The sequence below is a fragment of the Bemisia tabaci genome, chromosome 1, assembly GCF_918797505.1.
Source record: "Bemisia tabaci chromosome 1, PGI_BMITA_v3".
NCBI classification, from domain to species: domain Eukaryota; kingdom Metazoa; phylum Arthropoda; class Insecta; order Hemiptera; family Aleyrodidae; genus Bemisia; species Bemisia tabaci.
Window position 1 is genome coordinate 51,112,200 of NC_092793.1, and position 21,230 is coordinate 51,133,429.

Here is a 21,230-nt window from a genome sequence, read left to right on the forward strand (position 1 = left end):
TTTGGCGCAATGCATGAAGTATTCCTGCAGGCTTGCAGGCGCTGATATGAGCTTGACGCCGACCGCAACGTGTTTCGGGCGATTATTCGAACTTGCGTTAGGATAATCACGGCATCTAACAATGGGGCTTGAAAGTTCCATGCTGTGTTTCGACGCCGTATGAGTACTCCAACGTTGCCTCGTTTCTCCCGATAAAATATTTTCTCTGGGAAAAGTTAAGAAAGGTCTGTATGTTAGCTTTTCTAGATTGAATGGACCATTAAGCAAGGTGCGAATTTAAGCACTCTGATACATGATTCTTCATCAGAATTTCACGTAGAACACGATTCGCGCGACGAAAAATACTGAAATCAACTTCTAGCTGAGATATTAACGTTTTTATTGTCCATTGGTCACGGGAACTTTGATTGACCGGTCACAAGAAAAACCAAACCATACTTGAGTCATATTGTGCACTACAACGGCTTTGGCAGACTACAATATGAAGCGTCTCCTTCCTACCATATCAATGAGAAGTCATTTGTTTGGGGTTTCTTTCTTGTTTGTTCTCTCTTTTAAAAAACTAATTTAGACGTTTCAATGCGAAATTTTCACATAGCAATTCTGATGAATCGCACGGAATTTGGAAGGAAAACTATAGCCATTCGTTTTCGACAAAATTTAAAGTGACAATAAATCTGTAACAAAATAAGCCTGAATACACATACATGGTTTCCTAGGTGCAATGTCAAAACTATAGCACAATAATGTCCGGTGAATATATCGGAGAATATTACATTATATTCAGCTCTTTTCCGCTTCCGATGTGGACTACGTCCAGTGTTTCTCAATGCGCAAGACTCTGAGGTGCGCAAATTTTTTTATTGCAGACTGGGAAGTCAGGAGTGAATTTCAGACTTTTCCACAATGCGCGTATTGTAATTTTAGGTCATTATCCTTGAGATTTAACTCCTCTTTGCGATCTGGCAAAAATTTACGACGGACCCATCGAGCATCCCACTTTGGCGGCAAATGTGAAAGGAGAGGAGTTACTGCCGTGCTAAGGAAGAACGCCGTATGAACCTTCAGGCGTTGCTAAATTTCCTTTGATAAAATGCGAATTTCCTGGTAAACTTGTGAAAATTTTCCTTCAATTTTTCAGATAATTTGTGTGCGCAATTTCACCTGAAATCCCTGAAAATTTCAAGAAAAAATATTCATAACGTTCCGCAAAAATAAACATTTTATCGAGGGAAATTTCGCATCTCTCGAGTGTTTATACGGCGTTCTTCCTTAGCACGGCAGAGTAGGATTCAAATCCTGGGCACTCTGCTATACTGCCGTGCTAAGGAAAAACGCCGTATGAGCCTTCAGACGTTGCCGAGTTTCCTTCGATAAAAACTAAATTTACTGGGAAAATTGTTCACATTTTCTCCTAAAATTTTCAGAAAATTTTGTACGCACTTTAATCAAAAACATCTGAAAATTGCAGGGGAAAATATGCATGGATGTCGTCAAAAATAGATGCTTTATCAAGGGAAATTTGGCAACTCTCGAATGTTCATACGGCGTTTTTCCTTAGCACGGCAGTATAGAAGTATCCTTGATCCAGCGGTCTGCTCTCAATTTATTAGTGATCTTAATCATAGGAGCATTAAACGCTCTTTTTGCGAGTGCGCGAGGCCTGGATCTCGAAATCCCCCCGGGTGGAGCGTTATCCAACAGGATTCCAAGAATCCGGGAAAGATATGGGTTCGCTTTCCCCGCGAGCGCGAGGCGGGCGCTTGCGTCACAGCTCGCGCGGTTGCGTCGCGCGTCGCGTCGGTCGCGCCGGGGCTAGGTCCGGTCTCGCGAGGCCAGGTCGGGGAGTCCCAGTTTCTTCTTCCGTTCCTGCTCCTACGAAAATATCCGTCCTTTTCCTTTCTCGCTCGATGCTCATGATGGATTCCGTCATCATGACGCAACACCGCTCATTTTATGGTGGATCTATACTACAGCAACGTGGATCTGAAGAAACATCCAGAGCTCGAATAAATTCTGCTAAAAGGCTAGGTACCTTTTAAATTCACGGCAAAAAACAGATCCATTAGGCTTGGGCTTGGGGCAAATTTCAATATCAGAGGACATCTTAACATTATTTCAACATTAAAGCTTGAAAAAAAAGAAGAAAAAAAGAAAGAAAAAAAAAGGAAACAGGACAGAGACGGAACTGACGGAACTTATCCTATTCCTGTGCTCAGTCATACCAAAGATTCATGAAAATTTATCAATAAAAATTGTTCTTGAGAATATTTTTTACTAAATTGGGGAAATGAATGCTTTCATATACTCGCATTGAATTTGCATGCTATGACGAATTTTTTAAACGTTCATTGCAACTCCCCTTGACTTGGTATCTCGTCGAGACTGCTTTCAATACAAAAATGTTAATGCAAATGTTTCCGGATGTTGTGAAATGTTTTCAGGAATGTCCAGTTTCGGCCTTTGTGTAATCAGAAACATTAGAGGAAAAAATCGAAAAATTACAGAAAATTTGCTTTTGCCTGAAGGCGTATCGCGCCACGAATCTTCCGCTGGGCTACCCGGGAAATCCGCGAATGGAAAGTGCACGAGACGTTAACACGTGGGCCCGGCTTCCTTCGGAAATCCGTTTATTTTCCACGGAGCCGGGAATTTCGAGATGGAGCGAACCGGAATCCGACCGCGGAGTGCGCCCCCCCCCCCCCCCCGTCGCGGAGCGCCCCACCCGCGCCCAGAAAGGCCGCGGCCGGTCGGTGTTGAAGGTCTCACGTCAGCTTCCAACCTGGAATTGCCACCGATCCTTCCTCCCTGACCCTCGCGCCCCCCTCCCGACCTAGTCGCGGGAGTCCTTAGTCGATTCCACGAACCGACGACCGACTCCGCTCGACTTCACGGAGCCTATAAAACAATCCAAAACAATCCCCCCGGTCCCCTTCCAGGTAATCGTCGCGCCGATCCGCACACCCCACGACGATCGAGATGCTGGCAGCGGATTAATTCCTCCCGCCTCGCTGTCAGGTTGCTCAACCAGATATCCTAATTACATCAGAAAAAACCTTTAAAAAAAGTTCGATTTTTCAATTTGAAGTTTTGTGCTTCATATCGATCGCTAATTCGGCTCATAAAGCCGAAGTATTCGATGGGCATAAATCTCAGGTTTCCCCTCCCCCCCTTAAGCGCCCTTTTGATCAAAATTGGGTGATTAGTGGGTGAAATCGTTCTAGTATGTATTGAGGTGGCCTCAAAGTGGTAAGTTCCGAAAACTCAGTCAGTTTGATCCACTTGCGCGCGAAAATTCTCACAGAAAACCTGAATTTTATGATTTTAGGGTCCCCCGCTTCCTGCCCCCCTGGGACCCCATAAAACTAGGGACCCAGGCTAAAATCGTTTCTTCATAGGTGTATAGACGATTTACTAGAAAGTTTCTTGCTGTTATCCAGAAATGCACGATTCTAGGGGTATTTCATGCAAATCCGCCCCACTATGGATTTTCTTGAGTATACGAACCGTTTGTACCGGCGCCCCGCGGCACCTGTGAAAGTGAGACTATGTGATGTCGAATGGGCAGCTCGTTGACTTTTGGCGATTAGTCCTGGTTTTGGGCCGCGGGCGGGCGTGGTCGAACTGTCGAGCGATATATTGCATCGATTAAGTAAAAAATCTTGGCATGATTTTGACTCTTTGGCCAAAATAAACCACGAGAGCCGCTGCGAATGAGTCCGTGAAACGAAAAAAAATGTCAAAACCGGAGGAATAAAAACAAGATTTGCCCCCCTCCCCCCCCCCCCCAAAACAAAATCATTGCATCCATCACAGAGATCGATCTCTGTAGCGAAGGCTAAGATTTTTTCGTAGCCAAATCCTGCTTTCATTTCCCGAAATTTGTAAAAAAAAATGTATTGAGAACGATTCTTCAGGTTCATTTGCACAGGCTATCGGAATTCTATTGGCTACAGACAGAGGCAAAAAGTTGTTTTTCTGGCGTGCATGGTAGTTCATTGCTATATTGCGTTGTTCTTGTAGGTATCATTGTGCGTTGGAATATTCAATGGCCTTTCAAACCCTGATATTTGCTCATTTTGCGATTATCGTGATTATGACAGCGATGAACGCACGACTGTATCAAATGATTGTAACTAAATCTCCCTGCTTCCTGAGTCGCTTTCCTATTTGGACCGCATTTAGCAGAAAGGAACAAAGCCACGTCAGCTACTGCCAAATTCAACTGGACAATTTTATTTTCTACAAGAGAGCGTTTGTGCCGATTACTTTGAAAATTTTGATTAATTTGCCTCGTACGATGCAGAAAATTCACTGAAATCTGCCGAAGAATCCGCACTACCGTTTTCTTGTAAGAAATTAAATCGCCCGATAAAATTTGGCAATAGCTGATGTGGCTTGGTTCCTTTCTGCTTAATCCGGTTCATAAGAACTCAAAGTTACTGATTTTTGCATCATTAAATACGTACTCGAGGTGCGGGAGCGTCAAATTAAATCATAAGCCAATGGGTTAACACCGAGCCCGGCTGAGGAAAACAAGTTTTGAAGCAACGCATGCAATTAGGAAAATTCCCGCGCAACGGGGCTGCTCTCACTCTCGTTTCGCTGTGTACATACCACGAGACATGCAGCAGCCACTACTGTGTTCGAGCGGTATCGACGCGCGGCGCGGCGTGGCGGTGAAATACCATGCCCTCAAAAAGGTAATTAAACCGCGCTTACGTAACTGCGTAATTGTTTTCTCGCTCGTGAAGTTCAAGGGGATAGTAGCAACAGGTAAAACTGAGCCGGTAAACCGGAGACACACATTTTGTTTACTGTTTACTCTCCTCGACTCTCGAGTGGCCGCCGTTGAAACAATCGTTAGGTCTTGTCTCCGCTGTCTCTCTCGATAGATGAGTGACAATCGGAAATGTAACCCAAGAGCTTGATAAATGAAGAGATTCACTGATCTTTTATTCTAGTGATTGAATCGAGTACACCGCTTTTGATGTGACATTGTGTTGAGGAATATGAACGGGAGAGATACAACGAATAATCATTACGATCCACTGGTAAAGGGCATTTATATATTTCACAGAGATGAAATTTTGAGTCGGACAATTTTTTCCAGCTGAAAAATCGGTGTTTGAAATTTCGACGTGAATCGCCCTCATGTGTCCGTAAGAATAGTTCTGAGCTTCAAATCATTTTTGTAGAACTGAGGTAGGATATTTTAATTCGAAACCTTAATTATAGCTTGTTCTCATAACTGCGGGTTTGTCAATAAAAATCTACAATCTTAATGGCTCCAGCTTCGTTTGACAGTTTTTAACGTCTTTTTCTCAAAATATTTGTAAGAACCAGTGTCGTCGGAAAGGTGGATCGAAAGGAGCGACGAGACCAAGCGACGTACTGCCAAAGTCTTACAAATAAAAAAACCGAGAATACAGCAGATAGAGAAAAGGAATTGGAAGAGAAAGAGGACAGTGAAAAAGGAAAACAGAAAGAGAGGGAGGAAGAAAAAAAGAGAAAGAAAACGGAGGGAGAGAGGTGCAGGAAAAATGAGGACGAGGATGAGAAGGTATTGATACGCGAGGGACAGGTGACAGGAGGCTCTTTGGTTAGAAAATCGTCCTTCTGAACTTAATTTTTGAAGAGGGCACTGGCACTTGGTGTTGGCTTGACATCTTGCATCTCTCTTCAAAAAGAAGGCGCTCTTGTTGGTGCCTCTTCCGAAGAAGAGGAAGTTTTGGAGACGCCTCGGTACCGCAGATGAAGAGTAGCATCATTTAACAACCCGAAAAATAGTGTAGCGACATGTAGATTAGCTAGTAATTCGGTTGCTTGAGATAATATTTTGATGAGTAGAGTGATGACGCCTTAAAAACGCCTTCATTGTGACAAGATACTTCCTAGCGTGGCTTCGGAGGCCGAATAGTTGCATCACACAAAAACTTGACCAACGGCTGGTAATTGTTTTATGAGTGGAGTGACGACGCATAAAAAACGCCTTCATTGTAAGAAGATACTTCCTAGCGTGGCCTCAGTGGTCGAATAGTTGCATCATTTAAATACCGAATCCGTATAGGCAGTCTGTGAATCTGTATAGTCTGTTAAGAAACTTGATCAATTTAAAAATCCTTTCTCACGGGGCACTGTCACTTATCCCGTCATTAACAGTGTTTAAAGTGCGGAAAAATTGAAAATTATGACAATAGCTGGCAAAACTTGAATCAGTCATTCTAAAAGAAATTCAAGCACCAGAAATTAAAATACGAAAAAACATTGTAGGGAGCTGCATCAATCGACCCAACATCAACCCCAGGATAGTCAATAATGTGATTAATTAATTAATTCCTTTAAATCTTTAATATTTTAGCGCTCTAAGAAGCAGAACGGGTCATTTAAAATGGTTTTTCTCGCAAGCTCATTTTTAGCGCTTAAGTCTTTTTGCGAATGACTGGCTCAAATATTGACGGATTCGCCTAAACATTTATTATGAAGTTGAAGACTAAAACTCGAAGTCTAATCGAAATTTTGGTCACTGTACTTTCGCGAATAGACAGCCAAAATCACGCCACCATTATTGTCGTTGAAGTCAATGTAGTGATATCAGTAAATTAGTTTGGATGCTAGTTTTTGACCGATTCATATGAGTTAAGATCCAGCCGGTATCAGGACAGACTTTGAATCTATATTGTCTGCAATCTCATAGACTATAATCAAAACATAAAAAAAAAAAAAAATTACATACATAGAGTGGACAGTTTTAAATTTCATTTAAAGAGAAGACGCACCGTAATCAGAAACAGCACTTTTGGGAAAATAAAAAAAAATGCAATATGAGTGGAACAAGATGATGAAGCGGGTAGAATTTCTTCCAATGGTGTACGTCGACCAAAAACGAATTTGCCTACTCGTCATTTTCAGCAGGGCCGTTCCGACCAGAGGCGGATCCAGCAGTTCGGCAACACCGGATTCTCGCCATTTAAACCTATGTTAAATAATCGATTCTTGTCGGAGCACTTGACCCCTCAAAGAATCGATACATTTCCAAAGGTTTAAATGGAGAGAAACAATGTTGCCAATTTGCTGGATCCGCCAATGTTTCCGGCAGATCGACGGAACCAACTTCTCATCCGCACAAAGAGCGGTAATAGAATTTTAAGTTGTGTGTAAAAGAATAATAGACTGGAATGGAGGCGCTAGTAAGTAGTTAATTAGCCAGTGCTTGCTGGTCAATGAGACGAGCCCTCGGCAGCATTGCCAACCGCGACGATGTGCAGCGATTTTTTCGCGCTCTTCTCACGATCAGGGAGGCGCCTGATTTGTTCCGCGGCAACCAGTGCGGCATGGCGGCTACGACACCTGAGATCTCAGAGCGACCTTGGGGAACCTTCATGGCGAAGCTCTGCTCTAAATAGGTTTGCCAATGAATCACGGTGCGTCTAATTCTCGGCTCCCTCCGAATTTGTTTCCGCTCTTTATCAAAATAGAAATCAGCCGAAGCGCCAGCGGGGAGGAAAGTGTGTCACTAGACAGAATGGCACTTTTCTGCCGCGCCCATTCGAAAAGGCGCTGGCTCATCGCTCATCTACCGTGTGGCATTTGGCGGCTAATGTTGCCGCTTTGTTTGGTAATTCGTGGTGGAGACAATTCGATTAAATCTTGAATAGCTGGACCGCCTTTAGCAGAAGGGAACCAAGCCACATCAGCTATTGTCTAATATAACTGGACAATTTAATTTTCTACAAAAATTAGTGCTAAGAAAGTTCGTGCGAATTCCTTTGAAAATGTTGAGGAATTTGCTTTGTATTATGCAGAAAATTTACTGATAGTTGCGAAAAAATCCGTCCAACCGTTTTTATGTAAACAATTAAATTTCTTGGTTAAATTTTGCAATAGATGATGTGGCTTGGTTCCTTATTTCTACTTAACGCGGTCCAACTCACCATTTGGAAATCGGAGTCGTTGAACCTGTCTTTGTAAAGGAGACTCTAACAATTAATATCGAAGTAACAACAAATTGTACAATACAAAAAAAAAATAAAAAATTGTACAAGTTTAACGTTAAACTTTTCGGTAAATAGATCTAGTCTACGTCCATACAGAGGCAAATTTCAGCTGTTCCTCACCAGCATACCTATTTTGTAAATCTGTTCCATTTTCTCATCGAATCGAAGTTAAAATGATTTTCTAAATACATGTTCTCATCATCAGAGGAGAAACAAACATACAACAAATATGGACTTTAAACAAGATTGCAAAATGCATCGATATTGTTTTATGTTCGCAAGTTTTTGAAAAAGAATATAGAAAAATTTTTCAACTTCTGCAATATCTACTCAAAATGTATCGAGCGCATATTAGGTCAATTTTACTTGAGAGCCGCGATAAATTATTATGATCTATTTTATTCAATGGTATGTTTCGGCCAGTAATTTGTCCATCGGTGTGATGAAAAAAAATGACACAGTAATTTTACTAATGAAACATCTTCGATCACCGGTTGATTCCAGGCTTTGTTGGTTTGAGAACGAAACATCAGTTCAAAGCTTCGATAATTTGAGAGCGCAACATCGATTTGAAGCTTCGATAGCTTGAGGCCGAAACATCGATTCCAGGCTTCGATAGCTTGAGTGTGAAACAATGTTTCAAGAAAATTATAAGTCGGACTAATATGAGCGAACTCAATGAGAGTTACCTTTGATTGAGCACGCGACAGGGAACTGAAAATGAAGCCAAATGCCTTATCATTGTTTTCGTGCAGGGTTGCCAGATCTTCACGCGCTCAGAACTGCCTGTAAAGTTCATGGTCGTAACAAAAATTGATCACAGAACTTCTACAGATAGAAATGTAGACACTGATTTTCATGGAGATTCATAGGCCATTAAAAGAGACAAAAGATGAAAATGGGTGAGAGGGGATCGCAGTACCTGATACCAACCTTGCCGTGATAGAAGTTCAGGTTCCAAAGTTTTTTTTCCAAATTTAATGTACAAAATTGATTCCAAACTAAGTAAATGCCCCTTGCTGTGTAATTTGGGTGAAGTTAGGTACTCAAGCAAACAGTAGAGTAAGAAGAGAGTGAAGAGATGCAAGCGAATGGTACATACCTGATTTTCATATCAAAATGCATGTGCTTTGATCTGCGAATCTGTGACCGACAAAAAAATGTTAAGCCCGTCCCAGAAAAAAAAAAACCCTAAAACAACTCGTACAATCATGTTATTCTCGGACTAATCCGAATCTTCAGCGCCCAAGTTTTCCGGCTATATATTGAACACTGCTCTAAGGTATGCATTTATTTTGAGTGGAGTGCTTGGAAAAGCGGTTTCTACGGAGCGAGTTGTAGAACAGGCCGCACAACTTTTAAGATTGGACATGCTATCAGTTTATCATTAGACTTGATCTAGATGAATTGTGAAAAGTCCAGTTTTGGCGTCACGATTTATTTTCACAACATTTTAATCCAAAAGTTCAAGTTTTCACTCAGTTTTTCTTAATTCTTTTCCACTTCGATTCATTCCATCGCTTACCTATATTTTTGCTTAGGTGTTTTTCTCTCCGTGGAAATTATTTACGAGGGAAAGCCTGCAACAGAGAGGAGATGAGAATTCGACGCTTGAGGGGAGCTTAAAAAGTTTGATTGGAAGTTCGAAGCACCAGGTACGGATTATCCGTTAAAAAAGTGTGATAATTATTTTTTTAATTATTTTTTCCGACGTAGGAACTGCTATCTACATATGTGCGTGAATCTTCATCAAATGCATGAAATAAAAAACCGAATCCTGGAAATATCCATTGCAATTTGATGGTGTTACATGAAGAATAGGGCGATTAATTGATTTGGCAATGTAGCAAACGACTGTAGTGTCGTATTTTATTCACGCTGACATCTTCTCCTCTCTTGCCTACCGTTACGTTTAAACTCTTCAGATTCGTGGCATACTTGCCTGACAGTTGAACAAACTAATTTTTAGTATAGGTCATACGCGACTTTCTACCGGTCCACAACGTCATGCAAAAGGAGCGGCGGCAATGAGAGAAAGGGGTACCATCCCTCTGCTACTGCTTTGAGGGCCTTAGCGCTAGCCGATGCTGAAAGCACTCCCGATGGATCTTCTCTAAAAGTGTGCTCTCAACAAACTATGCGTGCACTGGCAAAAAGAAAAAATTGCGTGGGTTAACTACAAGTCAAACTTCCAGAAGAGATCTTCGTACCTCCTTAGTGCGTACTACAATAAGACCATTTCAACACACAGGCATCATACCATTAAAGCATTAAGTCAGGATAAATCTTGAAATCTGGGATCAGGAACCTGTTACTGCCTAATAAGGATAAATAAATAATAATTTTTACTAGTTGAGTGGCATATTAAACCATTACACCGCGATCCCCAGGCTTTCGAGAAACGTAACAGATGGAACATCGATCTCTTCCTCTCTGTAGTAATATGATTGATCCTCTTCCCTCCCCTCCCCCTTTTTCTAAGTAAAATTAGGGGTTTTTTTTAAGTGGATACGTTGATAACTAGTCATAATTGTGATTCTGAGAAAGTTGAGATTGTCCTTTGTGTGCATTTTTTACACCTTTTTCTGAAGGGAAGTAAAACGGAGGAAAAAATTTATATGGAAGGACTGACGATTATTGATTGATGATTCGTAAGATTCTTAATTAAATCGAATTAAATTTAATCGAATTCTGTCGAATTCGGGCGTTCCCACACACCGGTTAACGAAATCGGTGTGCATGGAAAATGTTTGAATATTTCCGACTGTAAGACATCATTGGAACATTGGCCGTGCATTTGCGACCAGTGTTAAATTTCAGTTTAGTGCGGATTCTGCGCGTTTTAGACCTCACACATTCAGCGCATCTTCATGCTGATTTGTGTGCATAATTCATACTCCATTTTCTGGCAAAACTTAAAAGAAAATCTGTTTTTCCGGTTATGATTGTCATGGAACACCGGACACCGTACTAGTATTCGAATGTTGATACGTCGTTTTTCCTGAGCAGCCTCGTGTCCAGGGGGGCTTCGAGAGCTCAAGCCTCCTCCCTGAAAGCAAAAAACTCGAACACCTCATATTTTGACGGGCGGCCCCCATTTCAAAAAAACTCCAACCGTAAAAGTCGTACATACGGGCTTTACAGACATACCGTCCGTTCCGGGCTCAAAGACCAAAAGTTCCGGGTGCGTCGCCCATTTCTCCGGCCTCTAAACCCAGATCAGTCAAACCTACAAGCAACGGCTCCAGCACCCGGAATTTAGGCCTCTGCGTCCGAAACGAAGTTAAGTTCGGATCGAAGTTAAATGGATATTTTCGCCGAAAATTAACCTATGAGTTTGATTGTCACTCATTTTTCAGCCGAGAATACGCGTTTCTAGGGTCGGACTGGCTCGTACCTGAGGGCGTAGACCCTTGGCTGGTTAAAGGGGCGTAATGTGATATTTCCTGGTAGGGCATTCCCTACGTGGAGAGGGGTTCAGAAAATTTTGGCAAATCACCACAAGTTTACGCTAATTTCAGGTTCAAAGTTCATTCATCGCACGGAGTAAAAATTGCAAAAATGAAAGTAAAGCAGTGCATTGAGAGCTCACGGTTCGCGTCATCGCGCCTTCAATTTTTCGGATGCAGCACGGACGTCCATCAAGTACGAATAGTTGTATCTCTGCGCCGTCGTCAACGCGCATCCTTTCCCTCGCTTTATATCCATACTGTGTTTGTTTCCGTTTGTCTTATTCCTAATGGTGTTTCAAGCACTACGTGAGTAACACAGCCGAAGGTAGGAGAAATGTGTTCGGGCCTCTTCTTTAACTTTTCTCCCGAATCTGAGCGACACCTCATTGACAGCATGTAGCAGAGCATCGAGAGCTCACGCTTCGCGTCATCGCGCCTTCAATTTTTCAGATGCAGCACGGACGTCCATTAAGTACGAATAGTTGTATCTCTGCGCCGTCGTTAACGCGCATCCTTTCCCTCGCTTTATTACCATATTGTGTTTGTTTGCGTTTGTCTTATTTGTAATGTTGATTCAAACTAGAGCAGAGCATTGCGAGTTCACGACTCACGGCATCGCGTTTTACATTTTTCATATGCAATGTGGACATCCATCTTGCGCGAATAGTTGTATCGCGTTTACATTTTAGATGTCTCTTACTTTTGAATTTCGAGATAAATTAAGGTTAAGTTTGCCCTAGCTATGCTTTGGTATGTCCAAATCAACAGTCATTTGAAAAGGAGGAAATATGTTTAAAAGTCTCTTAAGAGGTCTATAAAGGATGCGTATGTCTAAAAATCGAACCGACCATCGCTTCTAAGGGAGTTACACATAGCGAATGAAGGAAGGGGGATGATAAAGCACATGTATGTCAAGAAGAAGGTGAAAATTTCACAGAAAATCGTTTACGCTTCAGAAAGTAGTTCTTGGACCTCTGTTCGCCACTATCATGCGTTAAAGCACCTTTCTTTACTCCTAACTCTCTCCTCTTCCGTTCATTTAAGAAATTTTTCTCACATATTCTCGGTCGTAATTTTTTTTCTTCGTATTTTGCTATCTGTAAGAGGGGCGCGTTTCGGCGCGGAAAGGGGGCGTATCTGCCAATAGCAGATTGGCCTTATGGCCAGTCCGAGCCTGCGTGTTTCTCTGGGTCCGGTCTATTGAAATTGGGCCAACTTTGGAGCTTCATGATAGCCCAAAACTGATGAACCGTTCAGAGAGCGGCACAGATGGCAACACTCTCCCGTAAATAGGTACTCGACTTGTTCCTGGGCACGGGAGTAGAGTAAGGCACTAGCGAGCTTGGCGGGAGTCGTGCGCGGGGCCCGGGGACCCCGGCGAAAAAAAACAATGGGCGTCGGGTCGGGCCGGGTTTGGGGAGCAGCGGTGGCGTCGCGCGAATGAATCGGCGCGACGAAGCGAGCGCGAGAGGAGTGAGAACAGGAAAGAAGACAACATTCCTGTCATTTCTGAGAATCACCCGCGCCCGCGGCGCGGGCCCCGGCCCGGCCCGCTGCTGCTCCCAGTCGCGGTGGCTCTTGAGTCGAGTGGGCCATCTCCAGCTGGAGCTTTGAGCTTGAGGTGACCGCTGGCCGCGCCCGCAACGCGCCGCCCGGATTTCGCCACTCCAACACCGAATCGCCCCATATCTCCAACCAGTGGTGCCCAACCCGGGTTTTTCATACGAGCAACTATTCACTTTTGAAATAGGGGGGGAAGCACTGGTTCTTTTTCCCCAGAATTGTGACTTCCCCCTAGAATTTTGAATCCCCCTCTAGAGTTTTGACTTCCCCCCTAGAATTTTGACTTTGCCCCCTAGAATTTGCACCCCCCTAGAATTTTGACTTCGCCCCCCAGAATTTTGACTTCCCCCGTAGAATTTTGACTCCCCCCCCTGGGATTTTCACTTCTCTCCCTAGAATTTCATGCAAAGTAAACTGAATTGAAAATAAGCAGAATTTACATGAAAACCTGTAAGAAATGCCTTACATTGCCCCCAAATGACATAAAAAATGTCAAAATTTTCAGGGAGAGGCCCCTCGAACCCCCCCCCCTCGCCTGGGGGGTATTCCATACCCTCCAGACCCCCCCGGGGGGAGGCGAAGAAATTCAGATTTGGGGGGGAACTCGTTTGAATTCAAAATTTTTCAGGGGGGGGGGATGGGCACCACTGGTCTCCAACGTCCTTCTTCCGAGCTCAGAGATGCAAAATATCATGAAAAATATGCTGCCGTGCCAACGAAGGACGCCGCACAGTGGACCGAATCGATGGGAGAGGCCCAACATGAATTTTTTCACTAAAATCCCAAAACTATTAAGTGCGCAAAAATTGGAGTCATTTCAGACCAAAGAGCACTAAGTTGTAAGTCTAACTAATTCCGCGGGATAGCTGTACTTACTGCTGCCGTGGGTAAAATCGTATGTACCCCGTGACTCATTAAATCGACTCGTGACTTTTCGCTTTCGGTCACATCCAGCTTAAAATTGGACGTATTTCTGTCAAACGGAACTAAGCACCAATTTGAGTTCCTTTTGAGGAATTTAGAATGCCGGATAGCGCATTCTGTCAAATGGAACTAAGCGCCATGGAAAAGCATTGCGAGTATAGGACGGAATGAACCCGACGCCCGAGTCCGCCGCCAATCCAAGCCCCCCTCTACCTTCCTCCTCCTATGGCGCTTAGTTCCGTTTGACAGAAATACGTCCAATTAGAGTTTCCAACATAGATTTTCCGGGGGAAGAAAACGGATATGTGATGTGTGTTTCAGCGTAAGAAAGTTCTATATTTCGTTTTTCGGTAAAAATTTAAATCATGATTAGTAAATCAGCAAGATGTATCGTTGATGATTTATTTCCGGTGTGAACTCACCTTGAGGAGAGTAGATACTTGGTCCTATGTGTCTGTATGTAGCCACTCAACCCCTCCCCCGCACTTAGTTGTTCTTAATGAAGATTAGATTGATGTAATGGGCTAGAGCGACGAGCGTGCAGTTGATGCACCCAGCTATATCCTCGATCGTAGCGTTACCCAGGATTTACAATGACGTCATTGCAAAACAGAAAATGAAAAGTCCGCACATGTGCTGACAGTAGAGCAAAGTGCCATCTCGGCGCATTGTAGCACACGGTTGTCAGACTTATTCGAAATGTGTTTTGACGCCAAAAATTAACGGTGCGCACGGGTCCATCCCGACCAACCACTAATAACCAGTCAAGGGTCACACCCGTCCTCCCCCTCCTACCCCCCTCTCTCTCTCTCTCTCTCTTTCCATTAAACCGAGGCTCCTCTTGATTTTCAATGGGTTTTTTTTCCCAATACTCGGGAATGAAAAAAGGGCTAGAAAATCATTTCGAGTATTATTTCAGGCCTTTAATTCAAGAAATCGGATATCGACGGTGAAACTACCAGTCCACGCATCACGTTTGCTGTGTTTAAAAATCTCCGCTCCCGTTTTTTTGTATATATACAGGGTGTTTCAGACCACCCGTACCAGGCCTTTTTCTCGGTTGGTTTAGGTCGTACGAAGTCGGAGACCGCGGGGTTGAATAGGGAATTGACCCCAAGGAATCCGAATTTCGTAGTCCCGAAACCCCCCACCCCCCCTTGGGGGGTAAAGGGGGGGTCACGATGCTAAAAGTCACGGTTCCCGACCGAATTGCGGATAGATCGCATCAGAATTGAAAAGCACGGAAAATTTCACGTGGAATTGACCCCTAAAAATCCAAAATCGGACCATCCTAGGCCCAAAAATGACTCCCTAAAGAGGGGGGCACTGTCCCCCTCCATAATTTCTCTTTGGTCTCAAAATTGACGTAAATTCTCCAGAAAAAGACGGTTTCCCAGGTAATCGACCTCGAGAAATCCAAATTTCATGGTCCCGAAGCTTCTCTAGCCCCCCTTGGGGGGTAAACGGGGGGGCCCAATTTTAAAAATCGGGGCTCCTTTCCGAATCGCAAATTCATTGCATCCAAATTGAGGAGCAGAACACATTTACCACTTAAGTGACTCCTAAGAGTTCTAACAGACCCCCTGAACGGCAGAAAGTAACTCCCTGAGGAGGGGGGCTTCGCCCCCGCCAAAAATTTCTCAAGATTCCTCTTTGGTCATAAAATTTACGTCGATTCTCCAGAAAAAGATGGTTTACCATGTAATCGACCCCGAGGAGCTCTATGGAACATGAAATTTAGAGTCCTCGGGGTCGATTACATGGTAAACCATCTTTTTCTGGAGAATCGACGTAAATTTTATGACCAAAGAGGAATCTTGAGAAATTTTTGGCGGGGGCGAAGCCCCCCTCCTCAGGGAGTTACTTTCTGCCGTTCAGGGGGTCTGTTAGAACTCTTAGGAGTCACTTAAGTGGTAAATGTGTTCTGCTCCTCAATTTGGATGCAATGAATTTGCGATTCGGAAAGGAGCCCCGATTTTTAAAATTGGGCCCCCCCGTTTACCCCCCAAGGGGGGCTAGAGAAGCTTCGGGACCATGAAATTTGGATTTCTCGAGGTCGATTACCTGGGAAACCGTCTTTTTCTGGAGAATTTACGTCAATTTTGAGACCAAAGAGAAATTATGGAGGGGGACAGTGCCCCCCTCTTTAGGGAGTCATTTTTGGGCCTAGGATGGTCCGATTTTGGATTTTTAGGGGTCAATTCCACGTGAAATTTTCCGTGCTTTTCAATTCTGATGCGATCTATCCGCAATTCGGTCGGGAACCGTGACTTTTAGCATCGTGACCCCCCCTTTACCCCCCAAGGGGGGGTGGGGGGGTTTCGGGACCACGAAATTCGGATTCCTTGGGGTCAATTCCCTATTCAACCCCGCGGTCTCCGACTTCGTACGACCTAAACCAACCGAGAAAAAGGCCTGGTACGGGTGGTCTGAAACACCCTGTATATCATTCCTATAAATTTTTACAGGGGTTTCTTCGCATAGAGAGTAAAAAACACGGAAATTTTCAAGAAATGACTCTGAGTAGTTTCCCATCTAAAAAATAAAGTATGACAGGTAGGGTAGTCTACAAACCGAAATACGTGGTTTGGTAGTTTCACCGTCGATATGCATCATTTGGTTGTATTTCTGTCAAACGGAACTAAGCGCCAATTTGAGTTCCTTTTGAGGAATTTAGAATACCGGATAGCGTGTTCTGTCAAACGGAACTAAGCGCCATAGAAAAGCATTGCGAGTGTAGGATAGGAACGAATGAGCCCGACGCCCGGTTCCGCCGCCAATCCAAGCCCCCCTCTACCTTCCTACCCCGATGGCGCATAGTTCCGTTTGACAGAAATACGTCCATTTGAAACTCAGGTGAAACTCGACACTCAGATGAAAATTGTAACAAGAAACATATTTCCGAGCCTACAATTTATAGACTCAAAATGACATTTTCAACTGAATTAAAGACTTAAATTTTAGTAAAAGTACGGAGTTTATCATTGGCCTGAAGTATATGACGTCATATCTGAAGCAACAACCAAGAATCGGTGTACATAACAAGGCCACCGATCGATTAACATCACGAACAAACGATTTCATTTAAACCCTAGTAAAAATTGGCGATAGGAGCTGCGTTTCAAAATACCGTAGGAGTTCTTGTAGCCGAATGAAGAAGGCGATAGAAAATCATATCGCTGGCTGTAGAAAGTGGAAAAAATCTTATGGCCGGGCTACACGAAGCGATAAAAAATTATACAGCCGGGCTATAGTTCCTATCGCCGGGCTTCACACTTTATCGCCTGGCTGTTGCTTTTTTTCTATTGGCTATAAAAGGCTATAAGAAATTGTGTAGAAATTCGTGTGCTTTGTAAATCCTTAATTTTTCACGGAATCACCTTAATATTTACAAAACGCACATTATATTTTCCTTTACTATACATTTTTTTTCAGCAATTAAAATGAGAATAATTCATACAGAGGTTGCAAAGATTTCAAAGTCATGAATTGAAAAACGCTGACTCCACGAGATTAAATATTAGAGCCTAACACAAAGCGGAGCGGCGGCGCACTGGCGCCTACAAACCTAACAGGGATACTTCACGCATTGCGCAATGCGTGAAGTATCCCTGTTGGGTTTGTAGGCGCCGATGCGCGTTTCGCGCTAGCGGCCCGCCCGTCGCTCCGCGCCGCAGCGTACCACGGCGCACGGTGGATCGAGTCAATGGTACAGGTCGGTCATGGGCGATTCGGGCGAATCGCATTTTTTAAGGGTCAAAAGTGTTCCTCAAGAGTTATATTTTAAGGATCTGACATTGATTTGGAACGAAACATGTTCATTTTTGTGACAGAAGGCATCAAAGAGGGGCTTTGCGTAACTTTTTATTTTAGCGAAAAATCGTCCGAGTCTTTCTATTCCATTTAACTTGCTTCTGTTTAAATTAATGCTAATTTCATTGACATATTCTTGTTCTTCAGAGTCTGGAGAACACATTGCACTAGTAATTTTTTGTATTTGGCCCATTTTTTCAATGATTATGTTTGCGCTAATGTGCTCATCTCAAAAAGCGAAAAAAAAAAGTTTAGGTAAACTTTTAACTACCCATCCGCCACCATCCGCCAGAAAAATTTGTATAGGCATGTTCGTAGGAGTCCTGAGAATACGATCCCGCAAAATTTGGGTGCCACTTTGCGCCACTTTGGCCGTGACGTCACTTTTTCTGTTGCGTTCCGAGATTGTGCGCGAGCCTTATCTCGAAAATCAAGCGACCGGTGAGCTGCCGCGGCACTTAGCTTGCTTCTGTTTAAATTAATGCTAGTTTCATTGACATGATTCTTATTTTCCAGAGTCTGGAGAACACATTGCACTAGTAATTTTTTGTATTCGGCCCATTTTTTCAATGATTATGTTTGCACTAATGTGCTTATATCAAAATGCAGAAAAAAAAAGTTAAGGTAAACTTTTAACTACCCATCCGCCACCATCCGCCAGAAAAATTTGTATAGGCATGTTCGTAGGAGTCCTGAGAATACGATCCCGCAAAATTTGGGTGCCACTTTGCGCCACTTTGGCCGTGACGTCACTTTTTCTGTTGCGTTCCGAGATTGCGCGCGAGCTTTATCTCGAAAATCAAGCGACCAGTGAACTCTCGTAACTGCTAAATGACCCAGGTAGGTATGATTCCTGTTCATCGGAAACTGAAAAACAAGTTTCACCATCAAGACGTGCTCTTTGGCCCGTTTTTCGTATTTTCATTATTTCCTAAACTACATATCTATAGGAGAACTAAAAAAAAAATCGGGCATATTTTCACTCGGACATCCCTTTATATCCCTTATAGAAAGCTTTTTTGGGACGTATGCGTAGATAGCTTGAGGAAACTTTTAGCAAGTAACCCCCCCCCCCCCTTTACTTGCCTGGCCCCTGACTATGATGCCATTTTATCTGTTGGCCTCCGCGATCGCGCGCGACCGGTCACTGGTGAACTCTGATAACTGATGCTTCTTTCAAATACGTACATATTTTTTAATTTTTCACCTATTTCGATGTAAACAAAGTGCAGTTAGTGCGAAACTAATTACACTGCGAGTACGTTTTAACGTTACAAGTCCGGGAAATTTTGGAATTTTTGCGGTTTTTTGCGTTGCTTGTTTTTTAAGTTTGATGCGGTTTGAGAGCGGAAGACGAGGATGAGAGTGATGGGGAACTGAATATGAAGAAGAAGAATAAGGAGAAGCAGATGACAGATGACTGTTACATGCATGTTTAAATTTTTTTTCTTTTCTTTTTTTTTCTAGCCATCTAGTGTTTTTTCCTACTCTAAGTCCCTGTTCCGTCCTTTGAATGTAAATATGAATTTAAAGTAAAAGTGATCTTGAATATTTTCAAAGAATTCATAAATGTATTTCATTTGTTTTCTCACCGATCTTTATGCATAAGAATGATATCTTATGACAAAGTTTCGAAATTAACTTTGCAGTGAAGGGAATGATTTATCTGATGCAGCAGCTCATAACTGGGGAGGTATTTTTGCGTATTTGTGACACTTATTAGTAAGTTTTCATAATTTTATTCATAATTTATCCTCTTCCATCATGAAAAATTAAAAACTCCGTCCTACGAAGTAAAACACAGACGCCTAAACTTTGCACCTGTATAGTTTTCCCGACAAAATGCACAAATACGGGTCTTCAGGTACGTTGTTCACCAAAAATAACATCAAAAATGAATTCTACGCGAAAAATTACATGAGATAAGTGGTACATAATCGATCAAATGACCAGGAATATTCGTTATCCTCGTAACATTGGAAGCGCAACGCTCCATGACCGACCTCTCCCATTGACTCGATCCACCGTGCGGCGCGGCACTTGAAGCAACTATTTCACACCAGAGGTATTGCACAGTATCATACGAAATTGAAGGCGCTCCAACATATTAGGAATGGCAGGCATCCTTCAAAAGTACGGAGCTTTCCTCGCAAAATAAATCAAGATACTACGGCCCAAAAAGAGAGCGGTAGTCCGAAAACTCACTAAGTCCTAGCATCCGTAATTCGTAACGTTTAGCATACACTTTATCGCCAGGCTGTTGCTTAATCGCCATCGGCTATAAAAGGCTATAAGAAATTGTGTTGCCGGCTATAGGAGCTATTGGAAATCTTACAGCCGGCTGTAGGTCAATGGTATTTTGGAACACAGATTCTACTGCCAATTTTTACCAGGGGAAAAAAATAATGATAAAAATATACCTAAAAAAATCACTTAAAACCGTTATGGCATCGCGATTTACTCGACATAGCCTCGCATCACTATAAAATTGCGACTGAAAGTAAATAAACAAACGCATGTGAAAAGATATGCGACAGTCAATAAATTCTTCGTATGATGTCATGAAATCTGTTGGCGCAAAATTTTTTGTCCGTTTGTAATGGGGTCAGACTTAGGCGACATTGAAGTCATTTTCTCAGCTATGATTTGACTGGATACAAATCGAGAAAATGCAGATACGTTCATTTTTTACGTCATTTCAATGATAAATATCATAAGAACAACAACCTTGTAACTACCTTACTATTACTTTTGATCTAATCTTCAGTTGGTTTACCTGAACTCCTGGACTGAGCTGGTTTTAAGTATGAATAAAATGTAGAAGCATTCGAAGCGTACGGCAGCAGTCGGGCTCGAAAGTAGGAACTGCGACGGAAAAATAAACGAAAAATATGGGAACGAAACCGCGACAAAACGACGAGACAATCGCGCATTTAAAATCATCAATTTGTTACTGATGCAGTGGCTGGATCTCTCCTTTCTGGATGCAGCGCGCCGCGCTACGTTGCGTCATGGCCGCCCTGATAACGTTGATTGATTTTATTGCCTCCGTGATCCCAAACATACTTTGACTCTTGCTGCGCGGTGTAGCCAGGCTTTCAGTCAAAAACAACAGAGACACTTAAGATCAGAAGGGCGACAAGTCACTTCTTCTAACCTTCCCGATAACCGCGAAAAACTGTAATACTTTTCAAACATGATCAATATTTTTGGACCGAAGCTCAAATTACAGCTTTAAGACTATATGATTACACCAAAAAGTTCAAAATCTGAAGTCAGTAATCTCTCCCCCCCCCCCCCCCGAAGTTGTTAAGGTGCAACATGTTGGCAAGAACACTTTGTAAATTTGTGGTTTAATGGTAGTCATAGTGCTATGAAAAGTAATTAAGTAATTAAAAAAATGTAAAGGAAAGCAGGGCCGGATTTACCTACTTGCCGCCCATGTGCCGCCTGTATTTTGCCGCCTCCTTCTTATTCGTAT

At 42.9% G+C, this 21,230-nt stretch overlaps 1 protein-coding gene across 2 annotated transcripts in view; it reads right to left on the reverse strand.

The window, feature by feature from the left end:
• Positions 1 to 20,741, reverse strand: part of LOC109035564 (uncharacterized protein YggC) — a 37,738-nt gene extending 16,997 nt beyond the window's left edge. Inside the window, exon 1 of one of the 2 annotated variants that reach the window (XM_072302680.1) lies at positions 20,526 to 20,741. In XM_072302680.1, the coding sequence (XP_072158781.1) occupies positions 20,526 to 20,692 (167 nt within the window). In that variant the 5' untranslated portion in view covers positions 20,693 to 20,741. Of the gene's footprint in view, positions 1 to 9,099; positions 9,485 to 20,525 lie in introns of those variants that run through there. The other variant, XM_072302686.1, reaches the window with a different exon arrangement.
• Between the last annotated feature and the right edge of the window lie 489 nt (positions 20,742 to 21,230).